This window comes from Bos mutus, chromosome 1 (assembly GCF_027580195.1).
Source record: "Bos mutus isolate GX-2022 chromosome 1, NWIPB_WYAK_1.1, whole genome shotgun sequence".
Lineage (NCBI taxonomy): Eukaryota > Metazoa > Chordata > Mammalia > Artiodactyla > Bovidae > Bos > Bos mutus.
In genome coordinates this window covers 34,366,487-34,383,594 of record NC_091617.1, presented here as the reverse complement: position 1 = coordinate 34,383,594, position 17,108 = coordinate 34,366,487, and the positions used below count along the sequence as shown (strand labels likewise).

The 17,108-nt window shown below is 34.2% G+C and overlaps 1 protein-coding gene across 2 annotated transcripts; it reads left to right on the top strand.

Annotated features, from left to right (window-relative positions):
* Positions 1 to 884: 884 nt before the first annotated feature.
* POU1F1 (POU class 1 homeobox 1) lies at positions 885 to 16,600 on the top strand. 2 transcript variants are annotated; one of them, XM_005895595.2, is made up of 6 exons: positions 885 to 1,026; positions 4,501 to 4,572; positions 11,715 to 11,939; positions 14,392 to 14,556; positions 15,305 to 15,365; positions 16,390 to 16,600. In XM_005895595.2, exons 1-6 carry the CDS (start codon positions 885 to 887, stop codon positions 16,598 to 16,600), a joined length of 876 nt encoding a protein of 291 aa, XP_005895657.1. The 2 variants fall into 2 exon arrangements, with proteins under 2 accessions (XP_005895657.1, XP_005895656.1); XM_005895594.2 differs by having other exon boundaries at positions 4,423 to 4,572.
* Positions 16,601 to 17,108: the final 508 nt, after the last annotated feature.

Here is a 17,108-nt window from a genome sequence, read left to right as displayed (position 1 = left end):
AGTATCTGGCAGAATTAAGCTTAGTGAGAATGGTACAGATCTCACAAAGATGCTGTGAAATTTGCTGACATAACTGTGGAAAGTGACTAGAACAGTGTTGCCATCTAGTAAGAGCTCACTAAGTGGGTACATCCGGTTGAGCAAATTGAAATCAAGGAAGAGATACTGTCACTTATGTTCATCTTGTCTACAAATGACTCCAACGTAATATTTTATCATTTCCTATTTATGATATAGGAAAAGTTCAATTGTTCTTACAGTTTTTCAGGATTGCACTGCCTATGAATCAGTAGTCAGTAATATAGTCATTCTCACATTTAGTCTTCTATGCTTCTTTTTAAAGAGTCTGCTTCTTAAAATTGTGTCCTGTACTTTTATATTATTTTTCAGATTTAATGAAGTTATCAGAAAAAAGGGAAAAAAAATCTCATACATATAAATTTGTCATTGTGTTCGTAGCAAAGAGGCACCCAGTATCTTTCAATTCATTGCAGCATTATTTCTTTGAGGGACAGTTTTTTATTAAGTTCTTGATTCCTTTCTAAAAGATCTGAATCACTGAAGTTGTCAAATTGAGTTTCAGATTTCTCCTTTGCCTTCATTCCCTACCCAAGAACCAGCTTCCCCTCTTGGGCATGGATTGTGTTTGGGTAAGAAGGAAGACTGTTCAGATTGATAAAGCAATACCCCTGGGAAAAGATGATTAACATGTATAAAGGGATTTCCCTGCAGTATAAATACCAGCATGCGCTCTCTTGGTGCTTCAGAGCCTCCCTGATGTATATATGCAGGTAGTGAGATTTGAAACGGCCCTTTGAGATTGTAATATAATAAAACTGACTTGAGGAGTGGCACCTCTTCTCCGTTTCTATTCTTTTGTGGGAATGAGTTGCCAACCTTTTACTTCGACTGATACCTTTATACCTCTGAATTCTGAGTCTTCTGCAACTCTGCCTCTGATAATGCATCCCAGTGCTGCGGAGTGCCTACCGGTCTCCAACCACGCCACCAACGTGATGTCCACAGGTACTAACTTCAATAACAGTCTACATGCGGCTGCGCCTTAAGATGTCAGGATGGGTGCTTTGAATCTTGTTAGTTTAGAATCTCATTTTTAAAAAAATTTTAATGTGTATTAAGTTAAATATTCAGGATATTAAAGAAGACAAAATGCCTAAGAAAATATTCAAGAAATATTAGTAAGTGTAGTAATTTCAAGTATTGTTGATTTTATTATAAAACCTGTCTTCTATACAAGTAAACAGTGAGTCTGAAAACCACTCTATGCAAACATGTATGGATAAAGAGTAAAACTAAAGAAATAGTGTAAAATAATTTAAAAGGTGATTTTTTTTCCTCTTAGAGATTTATTTGGTTTTTAGATTACATTTACTACCATGTCTAAAAAATGCCGTACACCTCTGAGTAAACACAACTGAATGATTCCTGATACCAACAACAGTGGGTTTCAAAGAATAAAATAATTAGATGTTTAAATACACTTTATTCAGATGGTAAAGAATCTCCCTACAATGCAGGAGACCAGGTCTGATCCCTGGGTCAGGAAGATCCCATGGAGAAGGGAATGGCAACCCACTCCACTATTTTTGCCTGGGGAAGTCCAAGGACAGAGGAGCCTGGCAGGTTACAGTCCATGGGGTTGCAAAGAGTCGGACACAACTGAACGACTAACACTTTCACTTTAAATACACTTAACTTCTTTAGAATAATTAAAAACTCAGAAACCAAGTCTAGAGGCAATATAATATTTATTTGTTTATTTTTAAAACTTTTTATTTTATATTGGAGTATAGCCAGTTAACAATGTTGTGATATTTTCAGATGGACAGCAGAGGAATTCAGCCATACATACACTATATCCTTTTTTACCCAAACTCCCCTCCCATCTAGGCTAGAGGCAATATAATATTTAGAATCCATGAACTGATTTGAATCTTTTCAAGATTTAGTTCTGAAGAGATTTCAACCTTTAATCAAGTTTTTATATTTTCTTATATAACTTTCTTAGATGAAAATTAAAATTAATTCAAATATATTGTCTCAAACACAACCAAGCAAATAAATATGTTTTGTTAATGTGTCTAATTTTTACTCAGTAACAAAGGGTTTTGATTAATAAACAATGTCTTGGGTAAATGTCTGTTTAATAGCACTTTTCACTTGTAAAACAATCTAAATATGAGCTAAATTTTATAAATTTAAAAATCAATTTGAGTTGACACATTTATATGCCAATTTAAAATATTTTAGCCTTATATTTTGTTAAAATTAAGCAGCTTTGAAAGTTATATGTAAGTTTGGTATTAATCTTTAACAGAATTTTCAAATATCTAAAGATCATATTATCTATATTTGGGGAAAATTATTAATGTAGAGATGTTTTTTATCTACTGAAGAGTCTCAGAATTTAATTAAACATATACTGATGCAAATATCCTCAAACATGGTTTTAAAAAAAAGTAATAAAGTATTTTTATGAAGAGGTGTGGTATAAATAAATTTAAACAATTATCACATATTGTTGTATTGTTCAGTCGCTAAGTCTGAACTCTGCAACTCTTTGCAACCCCATGGACTGCAGCATGCCAGACTTCCCTGTCCTTCACTATCTCCTGGACTCTTCCCATACAATTATCACATAGCTAATTGTGTATTTTAAATAATGGACATTTAAATAGATTGAGAATGAGAAGGATAATGCATTTTTGCATAATATACTGTATGTGGATAGTATTTGGCTAGAATAAAAATTGGAATTGAGGTTAAAATTAAGCAGGTTTAAGCTCAAAACCCTATTTATTTAAAAAAAATAAAAGTAAATAAATAATGTATCTAGTAAATTAGCTTGTCATTTATATGACTTCCCCAAATCAGCAAAACAAAAGGATTTAAACCTTGGAGGTAAAAAAATTCATAATTAGTAACAATGTCCTAAATGGCTATTGTTATTGTTTTAAATAGCAATAGCATTGATTTTATAATTTCTCCATCAAATTGTAACCGTATATATCTAATTGTCTAGGTAAAGAATTAGAAATGATTTTAATGAGAGGGAAATGGCAACCCACTCCAGTGTTTTTGCCTGGAGAATCCCGGGGACGGGGGAGCCTGGTGGGCTGCTGTCTATGGGGTCACACAGAGTTGGACATGACTGAAGCGACTTAGCAGCAGCAGCAGCATAATGAGAGGAGAAGTTGGATATTCAATGCGTTTCATGTTTCTTTAATTTTGGAATGCATAGAAATTATTATAACACAAAATTATTTCAGTTCTATGTGTCAGTTGTAAAATGAAAATTTATACAGATACTTTAAAATATTAAAAATGAGTTATAGTTAGAGAAAATGTTTTACTTTATGTCTTTAATTGATAGACTATATATTTTCAAAAAGGACTATAAATCTCTTCTAATATCATATGATTCAAGAAGATACAATTATATTTTTGAAAATCCACCACTCTATTGAGGACATAATGGGAAAAAGTAGAAAATAAGATATAAAAGAAAACATTGATTAGTGATTTTATTGTTAGTAGTTCATTGTGATTCATGTTGAAAGCTTGATAGAAGTTAAGTAATTCAAATTTAATTTCAAAATACACCTTAATTCAATGATACTTGTAGCTATTTATAAATGAAGTTAAGTTATATGCTGGACTCAACCTTTATAAACCTCTAGTTACTCAGTGATCAATGAATTTATTTTTTGACCAGCTTCATCATTAGAATTGTTCAATTAATTGTGTGCATGCAGAAAATCTACAAGCTCATGGTTTCAATACCAGCCTAAATACATTGCACATTGTCACAGAGTTTTTGTAAGCCTCTGAATTTAATGGAGTTTTATGATCATACCCAATAAAAGGCTAGTGGCTCTGCCACTTCCTCTTTGATGGAAGAAATTTGTTAGGTGAATGAGCAGAAGTAAAAGTAAAGACCCATGAAGAGTTGATTTCTGTATTCATTGCTCCAGCAAAAGACAATTTTATAGTACCATGTTATACGAGAATTTTAAGAGACTATTCTCTGGTCAGTTCTTTGCAAAGTCTACATTGGGTGAAACCTGCAAGAAAACTGCAGCTTCCAGTCGTGTGCGTGTGCTCAGTCACTCAGTCATGTCCGACACTTGGCAACCTCATGGACTGTAGCCCACCAAGGTTAAAACTGGTCAGTCACGCCAACCCAGAACACTGGATATAATTAATGAAGGCTCTAGTCCACTGTGATGATTCATGAACTCGTTACTTGGGAAAAATGTCAACCCCTAGTTTTAGCATACTCATCAGAGAACTGCCCCCAAATGAGAACAAATTATTGGCATATAACTTTAAGAATAGCATAAATGTGTACATTTGAAATGAAACGAATGTGTCTTGAATCCTCATACATTTTCTTACCAGTCCCGTCTATTTTGTCTTTGATCCAAACTCCTAAATGTTTGTGCACATGTTTTGTGGTGACAATGCTGGGAAACACAGCAACAGGACTTCATTATTCTGTTCCTTCCTGTCATTATGGAAACCAGTCATCGACCTATGGCGTGATGGCAGGTAAGAAAAATTGTCTTTACATGTAAGATTGAGTTTGGGGACGCTTGGATGCATTTTCTGGGTCGAAGGGAATCTTGACCAGAGTGTATCATGAAATTCAGATCTCCTAACCTTAGAAATTGCTGCTAAATCCACCACTTACTATAATGGTCCCTGATCTGTAACGCCTTCAGAGATCATAATAGTTATACCTGATCACTGCTGTTCTCCACATGCCTGAAATGAACTGCTATGCTTCTTAACGCCTGTGTTTGCTTTGTATGATTTTTATTCTAATTCTCTGTTGCCAAACTGCTAATTGTCACTTGGTTATGCCATTGGTGGGCTTGCCTCCAGTAATAATAAGGTAGCTGCCAGCCTTATGTAACTATTTAAATTTAAAAGTAAATTAACTAAAATAAGGTCAGATTTAAAATTCCTCAGTTGCCAACAGTGAGCAAGTCAGCAAAAGCTTTAAATGACTTCATTGCCCGCCTCCATACCAACAGGGTTAATGATTATGAGGTACGGAACTTAATAGTCATCATTTCCCTTGAGATTTTGGCTGTTCCTTCAGTTCCTGAATTTAAAATAAAACAGGAAAGTGCTTAATAATCTTTTGTGGCTACCAAAGCAGATAGACTAACTTATAGAGCATATTCCTCATCACAGTATTTCTTTTGGCCATTTGGTCTGTAAAGATAAATAAGACATTGAAGGCTAAGAGAGATTTGCAGCAGCTTTAGCCTAGTTGAATCCTTGGCAGCCCTGTCTGAGATGCTCTGAGTCTTGGATAAGATTGAAATAGTATAAGTTACATACTTATTTCCCTCTGGATAAAGAAAGCATCACTATATCAAGATAAACTATCTTGTTTGCTGACACTTAAATGAAAGTATTGTTAGCAACTTTCTTAAGGGAAAGAAAATCTGACCTAAGAGATCCACTCATCACAAAATTTATGACTTAATTTTAGACCATGGCTATACAGTAATTTTTTTGTGCACAGAAATTATTTAGAAATCTCAATCTTTTATATTTATTTCTGCAGCAAGAAATAATTTCAGTGACAATAAACTACAAATGTTCTATGTGAAAAATATAAACGTGTGTGTGTGCATGCTCATGTAATAGTTGTTATCCAAGTAGGTAATTAAAAAATCAAACATATATTTATGCCTATAAATTTGAAATTAAATTGAACAAAGAATTTAGTTCACCAACCTTTAATTTCTAAAAATTTCTCAAATTTATACTAAATAAAACATTAAAACTTTAAAATAATATATTCTAGAACAAATTAGCTTTTCCTACATTCTGTTAGAGAGCATTCTGAATAAACTTATATCCTCACCTTTATGATGAAGTGAAAACTGATGTTCTTAATGGTTACCTTTAAATCTTAATGTCTCTCTTCAATAATTAAAAAATAAGGAAAGTCATATTTTTCTTCCTCTGTGAAAACGGACCGTTTATGATTCGTGTACTTAGCTGTTAATCAGTATCCATGGTTAATGAGAGGATCTCTCGTTGAAGATGAACTACTTTCATTATAGAAATAGTAGAACAATGTGCATTTAGCCACTAGCGGTGCCGGTCAAATGCTTTCTGTGGCCTCCACCACACTTGGATTACAGAGACAAGAAATGATGAGCTTAGGGATAAAATAACCATATTCAAATAAAGCAATGTGCTTTATTCAAATATATATTCAAATATATATTCAAATATATTCAAAATATATTCAAAGTAGCAATGTGCTACTCTTTCTTGGAGGAGAGAGTCCTTGCTGTTCTTTCACGGTAGTTCCCAGGAACCCACATGCAACTTAAGTCATCTCTGCACCCAGCAAGGGGCAGCAATGAGTGGAGGTTAGTGCTCAGACCGAACACTGTGAGATGATTTTTACTACTACCTCCCTCCCACCAGATCTAGGTAGAAGCTGCTGAGTTCACAGCTGGCCTGAGAAACTTGACTTCCTTCCTGTTTCCAGGGTTGCAGGTAACAAGCCCAGGTTCACACTGAGAGTCCACAGGCAACTCAGGTTGTGCTGGTCCAAGTTTCCTCAGCAGGCCCTCAGCAAACTTTCATCTCCATTAGAAGTTAAAAAGGAGAGGTCTTTGGAAAAACCTTTTAAAATGATTCAAAGCCCAGGTTGGTGATAATAATGAAAAAAATGGATGTCCTAAGCTTTGGAGGTATTGCTGTAGTCTTAAACCAAAATTACATATATTTTGTCGCTGAAAGAAAAATTCACCATGTCAAGCATAAAGATTATATTTGAATATTTTTGAGAGGGAGATCATTAAAATGTGATGTGCTTTGTAATTTGTTACAATGTCACTATTTTGACATATATTCAGTATTAGCCTTTGCATCATGGCAGATTTAATCTCAGAGAATCTGAACCTTTCTGCTGTCATCCCCAGAGAAGCTACACAAATTGAGTCGTAAAACACAGGGATTCAGAATATTCAGGAATTCAGAAAAGGTTTAAAATACACAAGAGAAACCTAGTAATGTCATTTGAATTTTCTGAGAAGTCTCAGGCGTTCATCAAATCAGCCACTTCCACACAATCCACAGAAGCGTCTAATCACCAACAACGAAGGTTCATTGTCACATACTCCATATAAAAGTGAAGCTGCACAAAGAGCAATTTTTCAAAGGGTGTGAAATTGCTTTATTTGAATATGGTTATTTTATCCCTATACTCTGATGCTTATATGTAGTCTGAGCATTTCATTAAATTAATAACTCACTGGAAAGCAAGAGCTACAGCTCGTATTTTAAGCTAAGGTTGGTAGGAAGGATTCTAATCATCAGATGAATCCTCTGTGCCTCATAGTCCAGGTGTGGGAATATCAAAGAGAATGATTGGTGGGGTGAAATGAATTAGCCACACCAGGAACTAATTACAAACCTCGTTCAAGTTAGCTTCTCAAAGTGTTAGTCTCTTCACATCCAAGTTGTGATGGGTACCATACATAGCTCTATCTGAGTTGAGTTGTGGCAGCTTTCCACCAACTTAGCCTGGTTTTCTCCTTGATCTTCTCTTCAGATACATTCATAGTTAAATTTCTTCTTCTGTTTCTTCTCTCCTAAGTACTTAAATAATTCAACAGCCTGCAGGATGGATAATAGGAAACAGGGAATTACAAATACTATTCAAAAATCTCTTCTAGATAAACACGAAAGAAAACTAATAACAAAAACCTTTCAAAATTCTGATTTCTGGGTATACAAGGTGGTGTCTGTTCTCATTTGTAAAGCTGGGTGAAAGTTGGAAAACAAACTTAATGAGCTGTGTACCTTGCCCACCGTCCTGTGTGAACTGGGCTAATCAGCTACATGGTAATGATTGCTAAACCCAGCAAGGTTATGTGTTTTAATGGCCACCCAAGGTGTGCAGTAAGAGTCCTTGATTAAAAATTGATCTTAAGAGGAAAGCAAAATAGCTGATGTTGGAAAATTATTCAAGGAGATGAATGCTCTTTTTTAATGAGATGTGGATAATAAGAATAAAAGATGAATATAGCTAAAAAGTGTCTTTTCCACCTGGGCTAGGACAAGAGGTACCAGAAATATGTTTCACATTTACATAGGAAAACAGTCTACTTTGGAGGCCATCTCTTCATTCTTAAATTGTCTTTTTTCTATTTCCTTTTTTGTTTTATTTAGTTTTATTTTTTGCCTCACTTATTCTGGATGTGTTGACACTAAGGGAAGGAGTAATTCTGACCATCTTTTGCCTCTGGATCATGAAAGGCGCCTGCAGTAGCATGGATACTGTGTATTATTCCTTAAATTATGTAGCATCTGTCTCAACTTCATAACTCAAAAGCAGCTACAGGCAATCTGTAAACAAATGGCCATGGCTGTGCTCCAAATCAACCTAATTTACAGAACTAGGCAGAAGACCTGTTTATATGTGGATAGGATGTAGCAATGCACAAAAGAGAAAAAAAATCACAATTCAAAGTTATGATTTGTTTCACATTGTCATGCATGAACGTAAAAAAAGAAAATAAATGGAAATATTTAAATGAACTGTGCTGTGCATCTCTACAGCAAGGTGGGGGTATTTTACTATGTCCTTCTTCCCCTGTTTGTTCTTTTAAAGCTTCTAGCTCACAACCTCAGAGATGTTGTCAGTTAGCAGCTGTCTGAGCCACGTGCTGCAGAAAAGCAGTGTGCCCTGTATCATGGGACCTTGAGTCAGGTGCCCGTAAGGCATGCTGGACCTCAGCTTCCCATCTTCTGCTTTTAAAGACTTAATCTCTGTTCCTCTCCCTCCTCTGCTGTCCAGAAGTCCATGCAGAGCAGTTCAGAGAGGCTATGGTGGATTAATCTGCAGGGTGAAAATCCATCTTGGACTGTAAAGAATGTACAAACCTTTCCAAGCTATTTAGGTGTGCACTTGTTCTAGGCTTATAGACAAGTTTGGTTTATCAGTGTTTTGGAAAATATTCATGAAACTTCTGTGGCACACAACTTCCTGCATCTTTTCTCTCCGTGCTCAAACCCCGACTTCTTAATATTCCAGGCTTTAGAAAAACCTTTTAAAATACCTTGTCACATATACCATACCAATCAATCCCCATTTTCTCCCAAATACAGGATCATATAATAGAAATCAGTTTGTCTGACTATGCTTGTGACTGTCCCAAATTTCTGTTTAACATTAGTTTCGGGAAAACTGTGTCCCTGTGGATAATTGTGGATACTTTCAGTTAATGCAAAATAACGCAGCACACATCGTGTTTTCCTTCCTCCTCTAGATGCCAAACTTTTGAACATGGTATTTCTTGTGTACTCTTTATGGACTCATGTTCAAATTTATTTTCTAAATGTCCATTTCTCCAGAGTATTTATAATGTATACACTAGCTTTAAATTTTTCCATAAATAGAGATGGCACACTTCCAATATTTTTGTAAATATTTATAAAACTTTTGTTTGAAAGCATTTGTTTAATGTGGCCAAATATATTTAAGATGCAGAATCTTTGAGTCATCTGATTTCCCTGAGTACAGATTACCTGAAAAATGAACTGATTATTGACGTGGCTTATTGCGGTGTTCACAGGGCTTCACTTCTAGTTTCAATTGTATAGTGAATTCATCTTAGCACCCAAGGAACATTATTTGTTTTTATATGAATTTTAAATTGTGGATAAAAAAATACACACTTTTTTCTCTGAAAATAAAACAAAAGTCCTTAGATAAATATTAAGTAAATGTTAACATAAAGGTGATAAATTTTTTTATATATTAGTATTTTACTTAACTAGTAGAAATCTAAAACTAACATTAGGCCAAAATGAGCTTTGTTAAAATGTAACAAACATTAAAAAAATTGAATTTTGTAATAAATTAAAAATTGATAAAATTGCTTTTTAAAATTGTATCTGGTCTATACCACCCACTAAAGCAAAAAGTGGATGATTAACAATAACAACAAAAAACTGGATAGTTTTGATTTTTGAAAGTAATATGAATTGCTTTAGACAGAAATAGTTTCTTTTGTACATTTTTCATATCCATGAAACAGCTATACTTATTTTATGATATTTTGCTTAATTTCTCACTTGTATGTATTTTGTTTCAGAAAAATAATAGTCTACTGGATAGGGGTACACTTCAAAATTATATTTTCTCATATAAATAATATGAGCCAACAACTTACTGACTTGCAATATTCTTTGCTCATTACATATTGATATATTAATTTAAGATTTATATATTCTGGCAAAATACACTATTACTCATGTCTGATTTCTGACTGTATTTATAGAGAAATTATAAATAGCATAAAACTGATGTATTTTTTAGTAAGTTTCTAAGAATGATTACTGCCTATTTTCTATAGTCATTTATATTTAATTTATACTCATAAGAAAAATGATTAATTATTGAATATTTTATTTATATCAAAATGTCTTGGTTATACCCATGTCATTTAATATAAAGTGAAATCCTTATGAATAAAAATGTAATATACTGCTGAAGAAAACAGAAATAAAATGTGTGGGAATTTGGCTTATACCATCCTGTCACCAATACTCCCTGACTGAGATTCTCTCTTCTTTCCAAATGAAGAATGAAATCTAGAAGCAATTAAACAATTAAATCATGTAGTTTTTTGAGATTTCTCATTTAACTAACTCAATGGATTCAGTGCTTCATCATTTATGAGGGATCATGTATCATATCTCGGAGAAGGAAATGGCAACTCCAGTATTCTTGCCTGGAGAATCCCAGGGACAGAGGAGCCTGTTGGGCTGCTGTCCATGGGGTCGCACAGAGTCGGACACGACTGAAGCGACTTAGCAGCAGCAGCAGCAGCATGTATCATATCTAGAATTGCACCCTTCCTTGACACTTAACTTTTTCTTCTTAAATAGTAATCAAGAAATGATTCCATCATAGTATATTTTGCAAGAATCTTGTTGCTGACCTTCTAATAGATCTTTAAAAGTTACTTTTTGTCGACATCCATCATTACCATTAAATCTATTTAAACCTTATTAATGTATTTTTTGTTCTCATAATTTTCGTTTTACTTGCCTTTACTAAATTAAGCATTTACTGATAAAACATTGGATTTCTTAATGCTGTAAAATCAATTTTTCAATGCTATGAAAATTTCCCAGCATAGCACTTAACATACACCTTGATTATAATTAAGAAAATATACATTCTGGTAGAGTTGAACCTCAGATTCACAATAACAAATGAAAAGATTTTTGTTTGTTTGTTTTTGGGGAGCCATGCTGAATTCCATAACCAGGAATCAAACCCATGCCCTCTATACTGGAAGGATGAAGTCTTAACCACTGGACTGCTATGGAAGTCTTTTAAGAGAAAAACAATCATGGAAAACTCACACTTTTTTGAAATTTGCTTATTTCTATTTAAATTATTTGCAAGTCCCTGGTTCTTTCCTTTGGCTTTGCATTATCTTTGTTTCCGCTGCTCCCAGGAAGGTGGAAAAAAATGATCCCATTTATACTAAGCTACACTGACTTCTACTTCAGAAAAGCAAATGTCAGGTAACCTTTTAGAACTGAGACTGGCTGTCACAGAACAATCTGATGGGCCAAAATTTTCCATGTATCAAAATGAGGGATAATTACAAATGGTCCTTTTCTTGTTGTTACAGGGAGCTTAACCCCTTGTCTTTATAAGTTTCCTGACCACACGTTGAGTCATGGTTTTCCTCCCATGCATCAGCCTCTCCTTTCAGAGGACCCCACTGCCGCTGATTTCAAGCAGGAGCTCAGGCGGAAAAGCAAATTGGTTGAAGAGCCAATAGACATGGATTCTCCAGAAATCCGAGAACTTGAAAAGTTTGCCAATGAGTTTAAAGTGAGAAGAATTAAGCTAGGTAGGTGCTTGTTAACAGCTGTGGGACACACAACTCCGTCTGCAAAGTCTTACTCTATTACTGTTTAATCTCTTACATGCTGCTCAGAAGTCTAAGACAGTTCTCATTCTACATCTCTACTGTGGATGTAAGTTGAATTATGAAAACCTATAGCAACCTTCATTTCCTTGTAAATTCTTAGCAGCAAAAATATATAGATTTCTAAATTAATGGTCTCCTTTTCAAACATAAGTTTAGAAATACCTTTGTTTTATTTGAATTAATACCTTTGTGTGATTCAAAAGCTAAAAAGCTGTGCGAATTGTATCCCTCTGCTTATCCTTCCTGTTTATCAGTGTTATTAGTTTCTGTGAATCCTTCTATTCTATGCATATTCATATAAGCAAATTCATGTATTTCTTCATATAGACGTTTTTCATTTGACTATTTTGGAGAGCTTTCAGTATTAGTTTTTTAGAGAGCTCTTCTTTTTAATGCATCTCTCAATTCCATTTTATGAATATATTACCAGTCTCCTACTGATGGAATTTAGATGGTCTTCAATCTTATGTTACTGAAGACAATGATGCAATGATTAACTTCATAAATAGCATTTTGCACCGATAAAAATATATGTGCAGGGAAAGTGTTAAAAGCAAAATTGTTTGATTGAAGAGTATGTGTATTTGTAATTTCAGTAGATGTCAAATTGGTCTCTATGTAAGTTCTAACAAATCTTATTGCCACCATGAGTATCTCCTTTGCCACTCTTCAGAATATGAATTCTGTTAAGGCAGAAGTTTTTTGTTTTTTGTTTATTTCCTTTTGCTTTCTCCTTAATGGCATATCCTCAGCACTTGGAACAGTGACTGGCATGTAGAATAAAAAATAGTTATTGAAGGGAAAAGATGCTATTAATCTTTTGGACCTTTGCAAATCAGTTAGGTGAAAGTAGCAGTTTCATTTTAAATTTCCCTTATGAGTGAAGAGTGAAAGAAGTTTTTCATGTGTTGGACAGTCATTTGTAATTCCTTTTCTGTGAGCGATCTGTTCATAGCCTTTGCTCACTTTCTAGGGTGAAGTGTTTTTAATGTAAATAATCATAATAATTAACCTTGATTTAAATGCATGAAATATATTTTTAATGGATTGAACTGATAGTACAAACTTCTGCATTTGTGGACTGAGCCATTGGTAACTTTTAATGATATCAATTGATGGGCATCATATGTAATCATTTTATGCATACAGGTATATAGCCTTGGGCCCTGAATTAATATGTAGTTACTATTTGTCATAAACACAGCAGTAGGCATCTTTATGACATTCATTTTCAATTTACTTTTTATATGACTGTGAATGTTTCAAATTCTACATTGATGACATTTGTCAACTTATATTCTGAGAATGTTTGAGACAATCTATGAAAACTTTTTGCCTGGAGATAGAAGCATTACCAAATGATATAATAAATGCTTGGTGATATACATAAAATGTTGTGTGACCAAAATCTCATAATAAGCATGCTTTTAGGGAAAGTAAACACAGTTCTTAGTTTTATTTGTTAACTTCAACATGTTGAATTTTTCACTCTTACAGCTGAGATAAAAATATTTGTGATATATCACCATATAGTTTACATATTATATTTTAATATCTATAGATTTTGAGCATATTTCAACAGATGCCTAATAATAATGATTAGAGAGAATTTTTAAATGTCTTCTAAAGTGTGTATTAAGGATTCCCCGGTAGAACAGCTGGTAAAGAATCCACCTGCAATGCAGGACACCCCAGTTCAATTCCTGGGTCAGGAAGATCGGTTGGAGAAGGGATAGGCTACCCATTCCAGTATTCTTCGGCTTCCCAGTGGCTCAGCTGGTAAAGAATCTGCCTGCTATGAGGGAGATCTGGATTCAGTCCCTGGGTTGGGAAGATCCCCTGGAGATGGGAACAGCTACCCACTCCAGTATTCTGGCCTGGAGAATTCCATGTACTGTATAGTCCATGGGGTTGCAAAGAATAGTCTGACTACACTTATATTAGGTTATAAAAATGATTCATGTATAATTACTACAGTATATAGCCCAGTGTCAAAAAAATAAATCTGGATACATTAAAAAGCATTTCACTACTTTATACCTATGCTACATTGTCTAGAAACTTTTCTTATATATTTTTGCAAAGTGTGTTTAACACATTTATCCAGTTTGGCTAAATATGAATGGCAGATGTTCCTATCTGAATTCTTTTGGCTTCTAAAATATTAACTTATTAACTAGAAGGAATTTTTTAAAATACTAGACAATTCTACACTGCATAACCTTACTGTTATTCTAAATTGCTAACAAATATATCGTTAAAAGCAATATTTAATAGTTGACAAAAATACTACACAAATTTATACAATAGTGGACCCAAATCAGTGTTTCTTGCAAAACTGAAGCTCATGGCCTTTGTTATTCTTTCACAGGATACACCCAGACAAATGTTGGGGAAGCTCTGGCAGCTGTGCATGGCTCTGAATTCAGTCAAACAACTATCTGCCGATTTGAAAACCTGCAGCTCAGCTTCAAAAATGCATGCAAACTAAAAGCAATATTATCCAAATGGCTGGAGGAAGCTGAACAAGTAGGAGGTACAAAAGCTGTGTTTCTGGAAACAGTAATGTTTTAACCTAAAAACAATGGTTTCCCTCAGTTGAATTTGTGCTAAAGTGAGAGGTTTGAAGTTTGGTTTGATTTTTCTCTTTGACATGAAAAATAAGTATCTTGTTTCATCACACTATGAAGAAAAGCAAGGCCAGTGAAAGTGTAGAAATAAATTTATTGAGAAGGTAAATAATGAGAGAATAAAATATATAGGGAAAGTTTCTACACAATGTGGCATAGGTGTGAAGTGGTGAAATGATTCTTTTTAATGTATCCAGATTTTTTCCTGCTGCGCTATATACTGTAGTAATTATTCATGAATCATTTTTACAACCTAATATAAGTGTAGCCAGAGCATTTGCACACACCGTTCTTTCTAGTGAATAGCAAGCAATTGCTAGATGAACAATTTAATGTGATAAAAATTATCTACTTATATTAATGTCAAGGCTGGCTAAAGAGCAAGATTTGATAGCATTTAGAGCAACTGTTTCAACAAAGATAGGGTATGATTTAAAGACAACTGTTAATATTTATAAAGTTAATATTTTTTTCTGTGTTAACATTTTAATCTAGGGCTTGTAATCTAAAATGATGTATACTGCAAATATTTAAAACAAAAATGTATGGTAATTCTATTTTGTATTGTTTTATAAAGAAACTTTAAATCCAAATCTGATAGTTAAAAAAAAACCTGCTTTGTTTTTGTAATTATTCATTGTTTTCACATCACAGCTTTATACAATGAGAAAGTTGGTGCAAATGAAAGAAAAAGGAAACGGAGAACAACAATCAGGTATACTTTTGAGATATTAAAAGTTAGTGGAGAAGAAAATGATATTTTACAAATGGAATGAACATTTGAGTATAATATAGTTTCAATATAACATAAAAATGAATAGAGCCAATTGAGAAAATAGGTGAAAAAGTACAACATTCAATAAATTACTGCTGAGAAACAGCTGGAAATTTAAAATTTGATGGAAAAATATGTATTGTTTGATTCAAGAACAGTTTTGCTATGCAAGTTTTGGATAAAACAGAAGCTGTACAATCACAGCTAAAAAGAATGACTGTTTCTACTGTCGGTTTAGACATAAATCTTGCTCCGGGAAAGACCCCATGGACTGTAGCCTACAGGTTCCTCCATCCATGGGATTTTCCAGGCAAGAATACTGGAGTGGGTTGTCATTTCCTTCTCCAGGAGATCTTCCCGACCCAGGGATTGAACCTGGGTCTCCCACATTGTAGGCAGATGCTTTACCATCTGAGCCACAAGGGAAGTCAGTATGTTATCTATATTATTTCAAATTAACAAAACTGGTCACTAGTATTTTAGTTGCTTAAAGTTCAAAATGACTTCTAGCATTTCAAGCCAGATTGTTCATTTATCTTTTTGTAGTTTCCGTGAGGCTCATGGAGGAATTGCTAATATACAGGTTTTGTTTTGGTTGGTTAGTTGTACACTAAACATTTCGATAACCTGAGTTCTGGGGGACATTTAGAAATGCATACAGAATTATTTTCTTCTCAGTAAGTCAGTGCCCTCTTGTGGCAGAAAGTGGATAAACAATGTCGGGTTCCCTCCTTAATTTCTTCCTGTGACTCTGGTAAAAGGAGCCTACATGAGACAAGCATCTAAATGTTCAAAAAAACTTCACATTTATTATTGTTGAAGAGCTTTGCAGGTGTTTTCAGCGTCTTTAGGTTTCCTTTTTACGTTAATGTTAGTACTAATATTTAGGAAATGTAACCTAACTTGATTTTGATAGGCCTAAACCATCATCTCCCTTCTTTCCTGCCAACTCCCCACCTCCCAGTATTGCTGCTAAAGACGCCCTGGAGAGACACTTTGGAGAACAGAATAAGCCTTCCTCTCAGGAGATCCTCCGGATGGCTGAAGAACTAAACCTGGAGAAAGAAGTGGTGAGGGTTTGGTTTTGTAACCGAAGGCAGAGAGAAAAACGGGTGAAGACAAGCCTGAATCAGAGTTTATTTACTATTTCTAAGGAGCATCTCGAATGCAGATAGGCTCTCCTATTGTGTAATAGCGAGTGTTTCTACTTTTCATTCCTTTCTCTTCTCCAGCCAAAATAGAAATTAGTTATTTGGTTAGCTTCAAAAAATCACATCAGTAATTTTTGCAGAAGTGTTTCTTTTCTACTTTAAAAATAAATACAATTTAAATTATGTTGATGAATTATTCTCAGAAGGCACATTGTACATTTTAAGCCAAAGACTAATAGGATTAAAACAATGATTCTGTCCCTCTCACTATATCTTTCCCTCTATCTCTCCCTAACACACACACACACACACACACACACACACACACACACACAGGAGTATGCACATGTGCTCTTTTAGTGTAAAGATTCTTTTCCCAAAGGCTGTATATCTGCTTTTTAATATTTTAGTCAGTATGTCCCATAAAGAATATCACCAGAGAAGATCCAATTAGAAAATTCCTTACCTAATGCCCTGCTTGCCATCAGCTTTAATAGTTTGTTTGAACTAAAAGTTTTGCACTTAAGAACCA

What these genes read in the sequence shown, in the direction of transcription:
- POU1F1 (XM_005895594.2), top strand. Translation starts at nt 885, where the DNA reads ATGAGTTGCCAACCTTTTACTTCGACTGATACCTTTATACCTCTGAAT. An exon ending in CACCAACGTGATGTCCACAG is followed by an intron (nt 1,027 to 4,422) that starts GTACTAACTTCA and finishes TTTTCTTACCAG; the next exon opens with TCCCGTCTATTTTGTCTTTG. An exon ending in AGTGAGAAGAATTAAGCTAG is followed by an intron (nt 11,940 to 14,391) that starts GTAGGTGCTTGT and finishes ATTCTTTCACAG; the next exon opens with GATACACCCAGACAAATGTT.